General features: G+C 46.0%; 1 protein-coding gene across 1 annotated transcript; it reads right to left on the reverse strand.

The window, feature by feature from the left end:
* Nucleotides 1-667: 667 nt before the first annotated feature.
* tap2t (transporter associated with antigen processing, subunit type t, teleost specific) lies at nucleotides 668-11285 on the reverse strand. The gene is made up of 12 exons (XM_079237993.1): nucleotides 11236-11285; nucleotides 9934-10473; nucleotides 9092-9206; nucleotides 8880-9010; nucleotides 8447-8652; nucleotides 6984-7181; nucleotides 6085-6213; nucleotides 5819-6010; nucleotides 5565-5738; nucleotides 4030-4189; nucleotides 3521-3657; nucleotides 668-1042 (listed from the first exon to the last, which is right to left on the reverse strand). The coding sequence occupies exons 2-12, from the start codon at nucleotides 10433-10435 to the stop codon at nucleotides 836-838; spliced, it is 2151 nt and encodes a 716-aa protein (XP_079094119.1). The 5' UTR covers nucleotides 10436-10473; nucleotides 11236-11285; the 3' UTR covers nucleotides 668-835.
* Nucleotides 11286-11565: the final 280 nt, after the last annotated feature.

An 11565-nucleotide genomic window follows, 5' to 3' on the forward strand; every position in this document is an offset into this window, starting at 1 on the left:
TTTAAACCAGATTTCCATGATCAAACATTTAGTGAAATCTGGGTGTAAACAGTAAAAAGTGAGTAAATGTAGTATTTAAACTAACAATGAGAACACAAAGCATACAGTAAACCTTAAATGACACAAATGAATGAGACAATAGTTTGATTAAAAGAATAAACATTTATATAGATGCCTGTATGTATGCCTGCTTATATTTTGAGTTTCTTTTAAAAGCATATTAATTATGTCAAACTCAGCGTAAATGAACGTCATGAACACATGAATATAACACATTTACATGACTTTTACTACACTTTTGGGGATTTAATTTTCTTCAAGGACTTTTCCAAGCCTGGAAATAACCATTTTAAGATTCCATGACTTTTCCAGGTTTTCCATGACCGTAAGAACCCTGATATGTTTCATTATGATATGTTTTGCTATGTCACCACAGCAAACATGTGACTGGATCTGTAACTTTATTCATAAGCCCGATACATGAAGGCCGCCATCCCATAAAAAGCTTTCACATCCGAGTTGAAATCAGGAACCAAGTTCATCAGATATAAATTATATTCATAAATTCTGGTTAGAAGAAAACAAGTACTATCCAATCAGAGGCAGAGTAGGGCGGGTCTTAAGAGAAGAAAAACAAAGAAACAAACTACCGTAAATGCCATTTTTCTTTCAACCATTCTCATTTTATTGTGGTTATTGACATAAATCACACAATCCGTATGTTTTTTTATATTTGTGACGCACACAAAAAAAATATGTATATATACACAGTATATTATTCTATGTTTCTTCTCACATGAAACTGTAGTTCGTAAACAAAGCAAGTGGTAGAAGTTCACTGCGGTTCTCCGCCGGGTTGAGAGAACAGTTCCTCCTTCAAGCGGTGGTAGCGCCCCCTCTTGGCCATGAGCTCTCGGTGCGTCCCCTCCTCCACGACGGCTCCCTTCTCGATGAAGACGATGTGATCCGCCTTCTCCACGGTCGACAGCTGATGAGCCACGACCAGGACGGTGCGGCCGCGAGCCAGAACCTCCTGCAGCACCTGGGGAGGAGGGAGGACAGAGGAGGGAGGACAGAGGAGGGAGGAGAGAGGAGAGGAGAGAGGAGGGAGAGACGACGTTACCGGGATGAGGATGAAGACGGCGGTACGACTTTATGAAGAACGCAGAACAATCATAAACTCATGTTTACAATGTTTACTGAGGGAATACATCAAGAGAGAAGTAGAGTCATTTATATAGACTTCTATACAACCAGAGGAGTCGCCCCATGGTGGTCAGGAGAGAGAATGCAGCTTTAACACATGAAGCATAGGCTTCTATACAACCAGAGGAGTTGCCCCCTGGTGGTCAGGAGAGAGAATGCAGCTTTAACACATGAAGCATATACTTCTATACAACCAGAGGAGTTGCCCCCTGGTGGTCAGGAGAGAGAGTGCAGCTTTAACACATGAAGCATATACTTCTATACAACCAGAGGAGTCGCCCCCTGGTGGTCAGGAGAGAGAATGCAGCTTTAACACATGAAGTATATACTTCTATACAACCAGAGGAGTCGCCCCCTGGTGGTCAGGAGAGAGAATGCAGCTTTAACACATGAAGCATAGACTTCTATACAACCAGAGGAGTCAGTAGAGAGAATGCAGCTTTAACACATGAAGCATATACTTCTATACAACCAGAGGAGTCGCCCCCTGGTGGTCAGGAGAGAGAATGAAGCTTTAACACATGAAGCATAGACTTCTATACAACCAGAGGAGTCGCCCCCTGGTGGTCAGGAGAGAGAATGCAGCTTTATCACATAAAGTATAGGCTTCTATACAACATATATATATATATATATATATATATATATATATATATATATATCTTTAGCCTTTAGCCTTATTATAATGAAAATATTAAAGTGATGGGTAATAATAGATTGTTGACAGCGAGCTTGTTTAGCGTCACCAGAGGCGTCTGCCGTCTGCTGGCTTCTGTACACACAACTTACAGCCGTTAAACCCAGTTGCAGACGTCGTCAACACTTTAAAAACATGAACGCATTACTGTTAGGCTGCAGGCGTCTGTCACCATGGCCTGGAGACGCTATTTCAATACGTGGACTTTAATGCAGACTGTTGGCCGGCCGGTTTGCGTAGCCGTAAACAGGAAGGAGGATATATGCTGGAAACTGACGTAAAAAAACAACTGAATCGAGACGCGTGTTAGAAATGAGTTGCAACCATGTTATAACCATGACCAAAGACTGCTGCTAAAACCTGAATAATATGGGAAAAGCTGCATTCACTTCATTCCATGTTTCTGTTTTACTGCGAGTTTTTTCTCCATTTTGCAGGGACAAATTAAGTGGATTGAATGTTTGTGATTTTAAAAAGGTCTTCAACATGTTTTTATGTTGCACGGTGAAAGGGAAACACAATCTGTCCTAAAACTTACACAAAAGGCATTCTTGGAAACTGGACACGCTACAACGTCACAAATCTTGTCTCATGAAGAAAGGGAGAAACATGAGATATGGTTCGAAGCAAAAATGTTGTGTGTTCAAAGACGACGGCTTCGCAGACCCGTTTTCAGTGAATCGCAGGCCTTTGCATGGGCAAAAAAGAATCCTGTGCTTTTATTTTGAAGAACAAAGTTAGTGTAATAACGTTTAATCTTTGTCTTTGTTATTTTCTTCTGTATTAAGCTTGATGTTTGAGTAATGTAGGTTTCTTAACCCTAAATTAAATGGATTTATGTCATAGTAACAGAGAAATTTGCTTACATTAATGCATGTACAATATTTTCACACTTGAATAAACAATAATCAAATACAAAGACAGTTATTTAACATTATGTTCGCGGTTGTGTAACGTAAACATGACACAGGACAAAGTAGTTCTTCTGCAAAGAACAGCAGCCTTTGTTTGTGTTGCTCTCGAGGTCACGCACTGGAGACGTGTCCACGAATGGACTTGCAAGCTGTGCAGCCGAAAGCATCCCAGTGTTCTTCACATCCGCCAGAGAGAGAAATGAGTCCACACAGACTCAAGAAACCCAAAGGATCCATCATTGAGTAGCGCTCATGCCTCTCTACACGCATGTGGTCATACATCTACATTCTAGATCCAGGCAGACATTTTGTTCTGAAAACCTGATGAGGCTTAATCTGAATGGAAGGAAAACCCAAATCCACTTAGGGACCATGGGCTCTACAATATATCTTCATCAATCACTTTTCTGGAATACACAGGATCCACTCATGCACTCAAATACGTCACTTTTAATGACTTAAAAGCAATGTAGAATTTAAAAAAGCTTCTTTTTTTATTCTCCACTTTTTTAACTTTTAAAGTGACAGCTCAATTACCGCAAAGTACTAAACTTTGGCTTCGTTTTCCTCAAAGTCAGACCCGGTGACTCGGGCGTCTTTCGGGTGGAATATTGTGTCCCGTGAGTCATTCTGAATCCCTAACAGCTGCTCCGGTGGTTTCAGGCGGTAGAAACCAGCGGTGAAGGCGGTTCCCTCTACTCACGGCGTGCTGCGAGTCCACATCCAGTTTGCTGGTGGCCTCGTCCAGTAGGATGACCCGCGGCTCTCGAACCAGCGCTCTGATGACGGCCACGCTCTGCTTCTGTCCTTCTGAGAGCGAGCCGCCACACTCCCCGACGTCTGAGAGGAAGACACGGGAATAAAACGATTACCCAGATGATTAAAAACACAGAATTTGTCCCTCAGTCTTTTGGAGATATCACCCGTTACACCAGTGTTTCTCATTCTTTTAATTTCCTCTCATTATATATAAACGAACAGAATGAACGTCAGCGTTTCATATCAGATAAAACGTTAAGATATGATAAAATAATCCTTGATTAGTCTCGCAGTGGGGAGGGAAAAGTGCACACAAGAGGCAAAACAATCTAAAATAAGTGTTATAAATAAATATATAATAATAAAAAAGGCAGTTTAGTGGCATTAAATGGACAGACCTAAACAGAATGTTAATTATTAAATGTTACATGCTGTACATGAACACGTCCGTACCCGCGTCGTATCCGTTCTCCATTTCAGAGATGAACTCGTCCGCGTTGGCTTTCTTCGCCGCTTCCTTCACCGTCTCGGCGCTGCAGCCCTGCAGGCCGTACGCTATGTTGTACCTCAGAGAACCAGAAAACAGCACAGGATTCTGGGAAACCAGCGCCATCTAGAGGGGGAGGAGGAGGAGGAGGAGGAGGAGAAGAAGGAGAGGAAGAAGAAGGAGAAGGAAGAGAAGAAGGAGGAGGAGGAGAAGAAGGAAGAGAAGAAGGAAGAGAAGAAGGAGGAGAGAGAGGAGGAGGAAGAGAAGAAGAAGGAGAAGAAGGAGAAGGAGGAGAAGAAGAAGGAAGAGAAGAAGGAGGAGGAGGAGAAGGAGGAGGAGGAGAAGAAGAAGAAGGAGAAGAAGGAGGAGGAGGAGAAGAAGAAGAAGGAGAAGAAAAATGAAGAGAAGAAGGAAGAGAAGAAGGAGGAGGAGAAGAAGAAGAAGAAGAAGAAGAAGAAGGAGGAGGAGAAGGAAGAGAAGAGAAGGAGGAGGAGAAGAAGGAGAAGGAGGAGAAGAAGGAGAAGGAGGAGAAGAGGGAGGAGGAGGAGAAGAAGGAAGAGAAGAAGGAAGAGAAGAAGGAGGAGAGAGAGGAGGAGGAAGAGAAGAAGAAGGAGAAGAAGGAGAAGGAGGAGAAGAAGAAGGAAGAGAAGAAGGAGGAGGAGGAGAAGGAGGAGGAGGAGAAGAAGAAGAAGGAGAAGAAGGAGGAGGAGGAGAAGAAGAAGAAGGAGAAGAAAAATGAAGAGAAGAAGGAAGAGAAGAAGGAGGAGGAGAAGAAGAAGAAGAAGAAGAAGAAGGAGGAGGAGGAGAAGGAAGAGAAGAGAAGGAGGAGGAGAAGAAGGAGAAGGAGGAGAAGAAGGAGAAGGAGGAGAAGAGGGAGGAGAAGAAGAAGGAGAAGGAGGAGAAGGAGGAGGAGGAGGAGAAGGAGAAGAAGTAGAAGGAGGAGAAGAAGGAGAAGGAGGAGAAGAGGGAGGAGAAGAAGAAGGAGGAGGAGGAGAAGGAGGAGGAGAAGAAGGAGGAGGAGAAGGAGAAAGAGAAGAAGAAGGAGAAGAAGGAGGAGGAGAAGGAGGAGGAGGAGGAGGAGGAGGAGGAGGAGAAGGAGAAGAAGGAGAAGGAGAAGGAGGAGAAGAGGGAGGAGAAGAAGAAGGAGGAGGAGAAGGAGAATAAGGAGGAGGAGAAAAAGGAGAAGGAGAAGGAGAAGAACGATGAGAAGGAGAAGAAGGAGAAGGAGGAGGAGAAGGAGAAGGAGGAGAAGAAGGAGAAGGAGGAGAGGGAGGAGGAGGAGAAGAAAAAAAGAAGAAGAAGAAGGAGGATGGGAGGGGGAGAAGGAGAAGGAAAAGAAGAATAAGGAGAAGAAGCAGAAGAAGAACATCCCTGAATGTATTTATTTGTGTGATTTAGGGCCTGTGTTTTCTGCCCCCTTGTCTCTCTATCATCTAGTATTTTGGCCCCTTTCTCTCTGTCGGACATGTTCTTCATCATCAGCTCCGAGGCTCTTCTCTACCTGCTGCTGGAGGAACGAGTGCTGGTAGCGGTGCAGCGGTTCCCCGTCCAGCAGGATCTGTCCCTCCTGAGGCTCGTACAGCCGCTTCAGGAGGCTGACGCAGGACGTCTTCCCGCTGCCGGAGGGGCCGACCAGGGCCGTCATCTTCCCCGGCTGCAGCTCCATGGAGACGCACTGCGGGGAGCGAGGATCCGGATTAAAGTCCGAGCCGCTCCGGACACAAAGTAGGACCCTCGGCGCGCGAGTGGCCTTACCTTCAGAGCCGGTTTGTCCTCGGCGGCGGAGGGATACGTGAAGGTGACGTTCCGGAAAACGATTCTCCCCTCCAGCTCCTCGGGAGCCAGCCGGCCGGCCTTCGTACGCTTCGGCGTTCTGTCGAGGTAGCTGAAGACTTTGGAGATGACGCCCACCGTGGACAGCGTCTCTCCGTAGCAATACATGATCTCCTGCAGAGAAGTCCTCGTCACCGGTGGGCGAAGCTAACTTAAGTATGTGATGATGTGTGTCCGGAGCCGCTCACCTTCAGGTTGTTGGTCATGGGCTTCTGGTACAAGAAGAAGGAGACCAGACTCCCGATGCTGAGGCGGCCCGCGGAGATGAGAGCGCGGGCCTGAACCAGCATGAGCACCTTGATGCCCAGACTCACCAGCTGCAGGGTGGGTGGGGGTGGGGGGGGCACCCACATCGTAGTTTAACTCAACAACAACAGCAACACATCGAGCAACAGAAATCACACATGCAACTTTTTTTTACTTTATTGGAGCAGCATGTATGGAGGACCGGCCCGCCAAGAAAAAAATAAGTCACAATTATTGGATAAAAATTAGTATCTCATAATTTTTCACTTATTAAGTTAAAGCCTTTGACATGTTATCTAATATTTTTTAATTATTAACTCATAATTTTGACTTAAATGAGTAAAAGACTAATTGTCTAATAATTTGTATTTCATATTTTTAATATGGAAGGTCAAGCGTTTGCCACCATTTCATAATTCTGACTTGAGCTGACTGAAATTATGACTTAATATTTATAATTATGACTATATCATAGACCTTGTAAATCAGAAATTTGACCAAAACAGTGGAAACTAGTTATTGTCTCATTAATTATAGAAATACATTTGGATGTAAACTTTGACTCGCTGTCTGTCTCATGAACAGTTTTTACTGACGATGCGTATTTTTGGTGGTTGTCGGGGAGCTAGCGGAAACTAGCAGAAGTTAGCTTAAGTTAGCGGAGAGCTAGCAGAAGTTAGCGCGGAACTAGCATGAGCACCAGCTGGCTACAGCGGGGTGCAAATTTGGACACTGACTGAAGGTAGTAGCGGCGTATAACCCGACTTTTATGGTATTGTTTGTTCTTCAGGTGGAAATGCCCCACACATAAACTCCATGACCTCTGGCCGCTCCGTCTTACCCTCCGTATCAAGAGGAAGATGGCGCTGTAGATTCCCGAGCGCGTCTTCACGGCACACATGTGGTCCAGAGCCTCGCCGTACCTCCTCAGCTCCTCCTTCTCCGCCTTGAAGCCGCGCACCGTGCGGATCCCGCTGATGGTCTGCAGAGCCAGGTCTTTGTTGTGCGCGTGGCAGTCCTGGATCTGCTCTTTCAGGTCCTGGATGCCAAAGACAGGAGACCGTCGTATTAGTTTCCTTTAAATCCCTGATAAGAGACAGACTGTCAAACGGCACATACACAAGCATCACATCTGTATTGTATTCATGCGTTGGAGCTCCACCTAGTGGTGACTGAGAGCACCACTATGTATTTATGTTTTACTGTAACGGCAGTGAACTATGAACCATTCTCACCTGAGCAGTGATGAACATGACTGTCTTATTAGAGGCCAAAAGGAATTCCTTAATTAATACGCTCTGCTAATTGGTTGTATATATTGAGTTTTGTTGTATGTATTGAGTATTTTCATTCCAATATTTGTTCTATGTAACCTTGCTTGCTACTGTGACAAACACATTTCCCCTTGGAGATGAATAAAGCATCCATCCATCATCCATCCATCATCCATCCATCCATCCATCATCCATCTAAGCATCCATCCATCATCCATCCATCAATCCATCATCCATCCATCCATCCATCTATCCAAGCATCTATCCAAGCATCCATCCATCCATCATTCATCCATCCATCCAAGCATCCATCCAAGCATCCATCCATCATCCATCTAAGCATCCATCCATCATCCATCCAAGCATTCATCCAAGTATCCATCCAAGCATCCATCCATCCATCCATCCATCCATCCATCATCCATCCATCATCCATCCATCCATCCATCATCCATCTAAGCATCCATCCATCATCCATCCATCAATCCATCATCCATCCATCCATCCATCTATCCAAGCATCTATCCAAGCATCCATCCATCCATCATTCATCCATCCATCCAAGCATCCATCCAAGCATCCATCCATCATCCATCTAAGCATCCATCCATCATCCATCCAAGCATTCATCCAAGCATCCATCCAAGCATCCATCCATCCATCCATCCATCCATTCATCATTCATCCATCCATCCAAGCATCCATCCATCCAAGCATCCATCCAAGCATCCAAGCATTCATCCATCCATCATCCATCCATCCATCATCCAAGCATCCATCCATGATCCATCCATCCATCCAAGCATCCATCCAAGCATCCATCCATCCATCCAAGCATCCATCCAGATGAGATCCTGAACACTGACGTTCAGATAAAACGACACTTCAACACAATGAACAAACTAAAAATCTTTCCTTTATGATTACAAACAACAACAAACAAACAACCGGGATCACTTTAGCAAAAGAACCAAAACACGCGACGACAAGTAAAGTGTCTGCAGTCCGGCGTCCGTCCCATCCCACGTACCTTAGACACGGCGATGTATTTGTTCTGCAGGACGGCCAGGAGCGGCATCTCGATGCAGGTGAGCGCCGTGAGCTCCCAGGACAGGCTGGACATCACCGTGAGCATCAGGCCGCTTTTGAACGTGCTGCGAACCAGAGCGTTGGCGTTCAGCGCCACCGTGCGGCCCATCCGGTCCACGTCCGAGTGGAGGCGGGAGGAGAGGCCTCCTGGGCGGGGGAGGGGGACAAAAGGCAGCGTTGAAGAGCATTCTGGGTAGAGGTAGGGGTTATTTATTATTATATATTTATTGCCGTTGTACAGGAGGGGTTGTGCAACGAAATGCAGGGTGGGTGTTTACGACAGGAATCTACTACTGTTTTTGTTTCGTCCGCCGGGCAAATGATGAATTTCTTTGTGTTGCATAAACACAATGAATGATCTTTGTTGCTCTCACCGGGGTTGTTCTCCTCAAAGAAGTGCACTTCCTGCTGCAGGAGCGTGTGGAACAGCAGCCGCTTCAGCCTCTTGTTCAGTCGGGCCAGCGTGCACATGAATATTCCTCCTCTCAAGCCAGAGAACAGAGAGCTGTTGAGAAAGAGACGTTAAAAAAATAATTGTAATCGTTTTGTGGTTCTTAGTAAAACACAAACAGTTTAACTTCAATACCTTCCAAGAGAGACGAGTGCCAGCTGTCCAATTGCATAACAGAAGCCGGTTTGAAGCACTTGACCTCTGAGCATATCGATGACCTTCCCCATGTACCAAGGGATGAATGTGTCACCTGTCAGGAGAGATGAATGAATGAATCATGTTAGGAACACAGGAAATGATTAATACATCTGTGGTGTACGTCTTAAATGTAAATGCATCGTAAAAGTCGGGTTACAAGCCGCTACTACCTTCGGTGGGTGTCCCCGCTGTAGCTAGCTAGCGTTGCTGCTAGCTCCTTACTGTAGCTACTAGCTACTCCCTGGTTGTTAGGGAGCTAGCGGAGAGCTAGCGGGGAGCTAGCGGGGAGCTAGCGGAGAACTAGCGGAGAACTAGCGGAGAACTAGCGGAAAACTAGCGGAGAACTAGCGGAGAACTAGGGGAAAACTAGCGGAGAACTAGCAGAGAACTAGCGGAGAGCTAGCGGAGAGCTAGCAGAGAACTAGCAGAGAACTAGCGGAGAACTAGCAGAGAACTAGCGGGGAACTAGCGGAAAACTAGCGCAGAACTAGGGAAAAACTAGGGGAAAACTAGCGGAGAACTAGCGGAGAACTAGCAGCAGCGCTAGCTTGCTACAGCGGGGACAACCACCAAAGGTAGTAGCGGCTTGTAACCCGACTTTTATGGTACACAGGAAATGATAAATACATCTGTGGTATACATCTTGAATGTAAATATACTGAAGCAATGTCTAAACCTTTAAATAGATATAAAAACAATTCAACTTCTAAACATGTCAGTATGCATTTGTGTGACATAAGGGAAACATATCAAATATAATGCGTAATATAAACACTTACACACGACCCCTAAGAGAAGGAAGGTGAAAGCTGCCATCAGGTAAAAGGTGTCCGGTTTGAAGTATTTCAGCATCCTCACGAGCAGACGCCCGGCGTCCAGTTTAGCGCCCCGCTTTGCGACCGGTGATCCACCGCAGAGGAACTTCTCCCAAACCACGCAGGCCAGCGCCGCGGCCGCGGGGCCCAGGAGCGGCGCGCGGAGGTCGGGAGGCGGCCCGGCGTGCGACCCCGGGGTCACGAGGACGCGCCCGCTTTCAAACACGGGAGCCAGGAGGCAGAGGAGCGCCGCCAGCCGGCGGAGCGCGCCAGGAGGCGGGGCGCCCGCCAGCAAGGAGGTGAAAAAGTGGAGCGCGCCCCACTTTACAGCCGCGAAGGCCCAAGCGCCCGCCAGCCCGCCGCCGCACCCGGAGCACTGCAGCTGCACCAGTCCGGCCCACAGACCCAAACGCAGAGCCGCGTCCAGGAGGAGGAGGAAGGCGCCCCGCGCCGCCACGCCCACCATTTTCCTTTTGGGGGACGACGAGATGCAGGAGGTCGAGTCTGACAAAGGAACGAATGTTTCTGTTAGTTTACTGCTTATCAATTACTGGATTTCGGTACAATTTTGAGGTTTTTGTACTTGAGTATTTTAAAAGTATGTAAATATATATATATGAGAAGTTATGTTAATGGTATTTTTGGTGTCTTATAATGTGGGCTTCTGTTTGTATGATACAATAAATAACATTAATAACTTAGAATAAACAATACAAGTAAAGTACCGTTAAAGTTCTGCATACATAGTACTTAGGGAGTACATGTACTCAAGCACTGTACTTAGAGAGAGTACGACCTAAGTACTGTACTTGGGGAATACAGGTACTAAAGTACTGAATTTAGGGAGTACTGTACTTGGGTGGTGCATGTACTCAGGTACTGTACTTAGGGGGTACATGTACTCGTACATGTACTCAACTGTACTGTACTGGAGTAGAAGTATAAAGCTCTGTTAGCATAAAACACACAAGTACTTCGCAGTTGTACTTCAGTCACAGCGTAGCCGCAGTGAAAACACCAACAGGTGACGTAACGCGCACATTAGATCCCGTCTTTTCTTTTCTGTTTTTCTGGTGTGGAAACGTGCGTTTTGATACGTGACGTCACTGTAGCTAGCTATAGGGTTTTTATACTTTTACAGCACTCGTTAATAACTTCGTTTCGGTCGCTTCTGTCCCGCGTTGCTTCTTAGTGGTTACACTAAACGCGTCGCGCATTAATACGGCCACGTAGTTGAGGCTATAAACAGTAATTTAAGGACCTTACGTGCGGTTTTTCTCCTCCGAGCCGTCCACGGTTAGCGAGCCGACTTTTACTTTCACTTTCAGACGGCAGTCAAGCAAAGCAGCCCGCACGGGGTGCGCGCGTATACAGGGCATTACGGTAAGAGCGTATATAGGCATTACGTTAAGAGCGTATATACTAGACATTACGGTAAGAGCGTATATACCAGACTTTACGTTAAGAGCGTATATACGAGGCATTAAGGTAAGAGCGTATAGGCATTACGTTAAGAGCGTATATACTAGACATTACGGTAAGAGCGTATAGGCATTACGTTAAGAGCGTATATACTAGACATTACGGTAAGAGCAT

Source organism: Taurulus bubalis, assembly GCF_910589615.1.
Source record: "Taurulus bubalis genome assembly, chromosome: 2".
NCBI lineage: Eukaryota > Metazoa > Chordata > Actinopteri > Perciformes > Cottidae > Taurulus > Taurulus bubalis.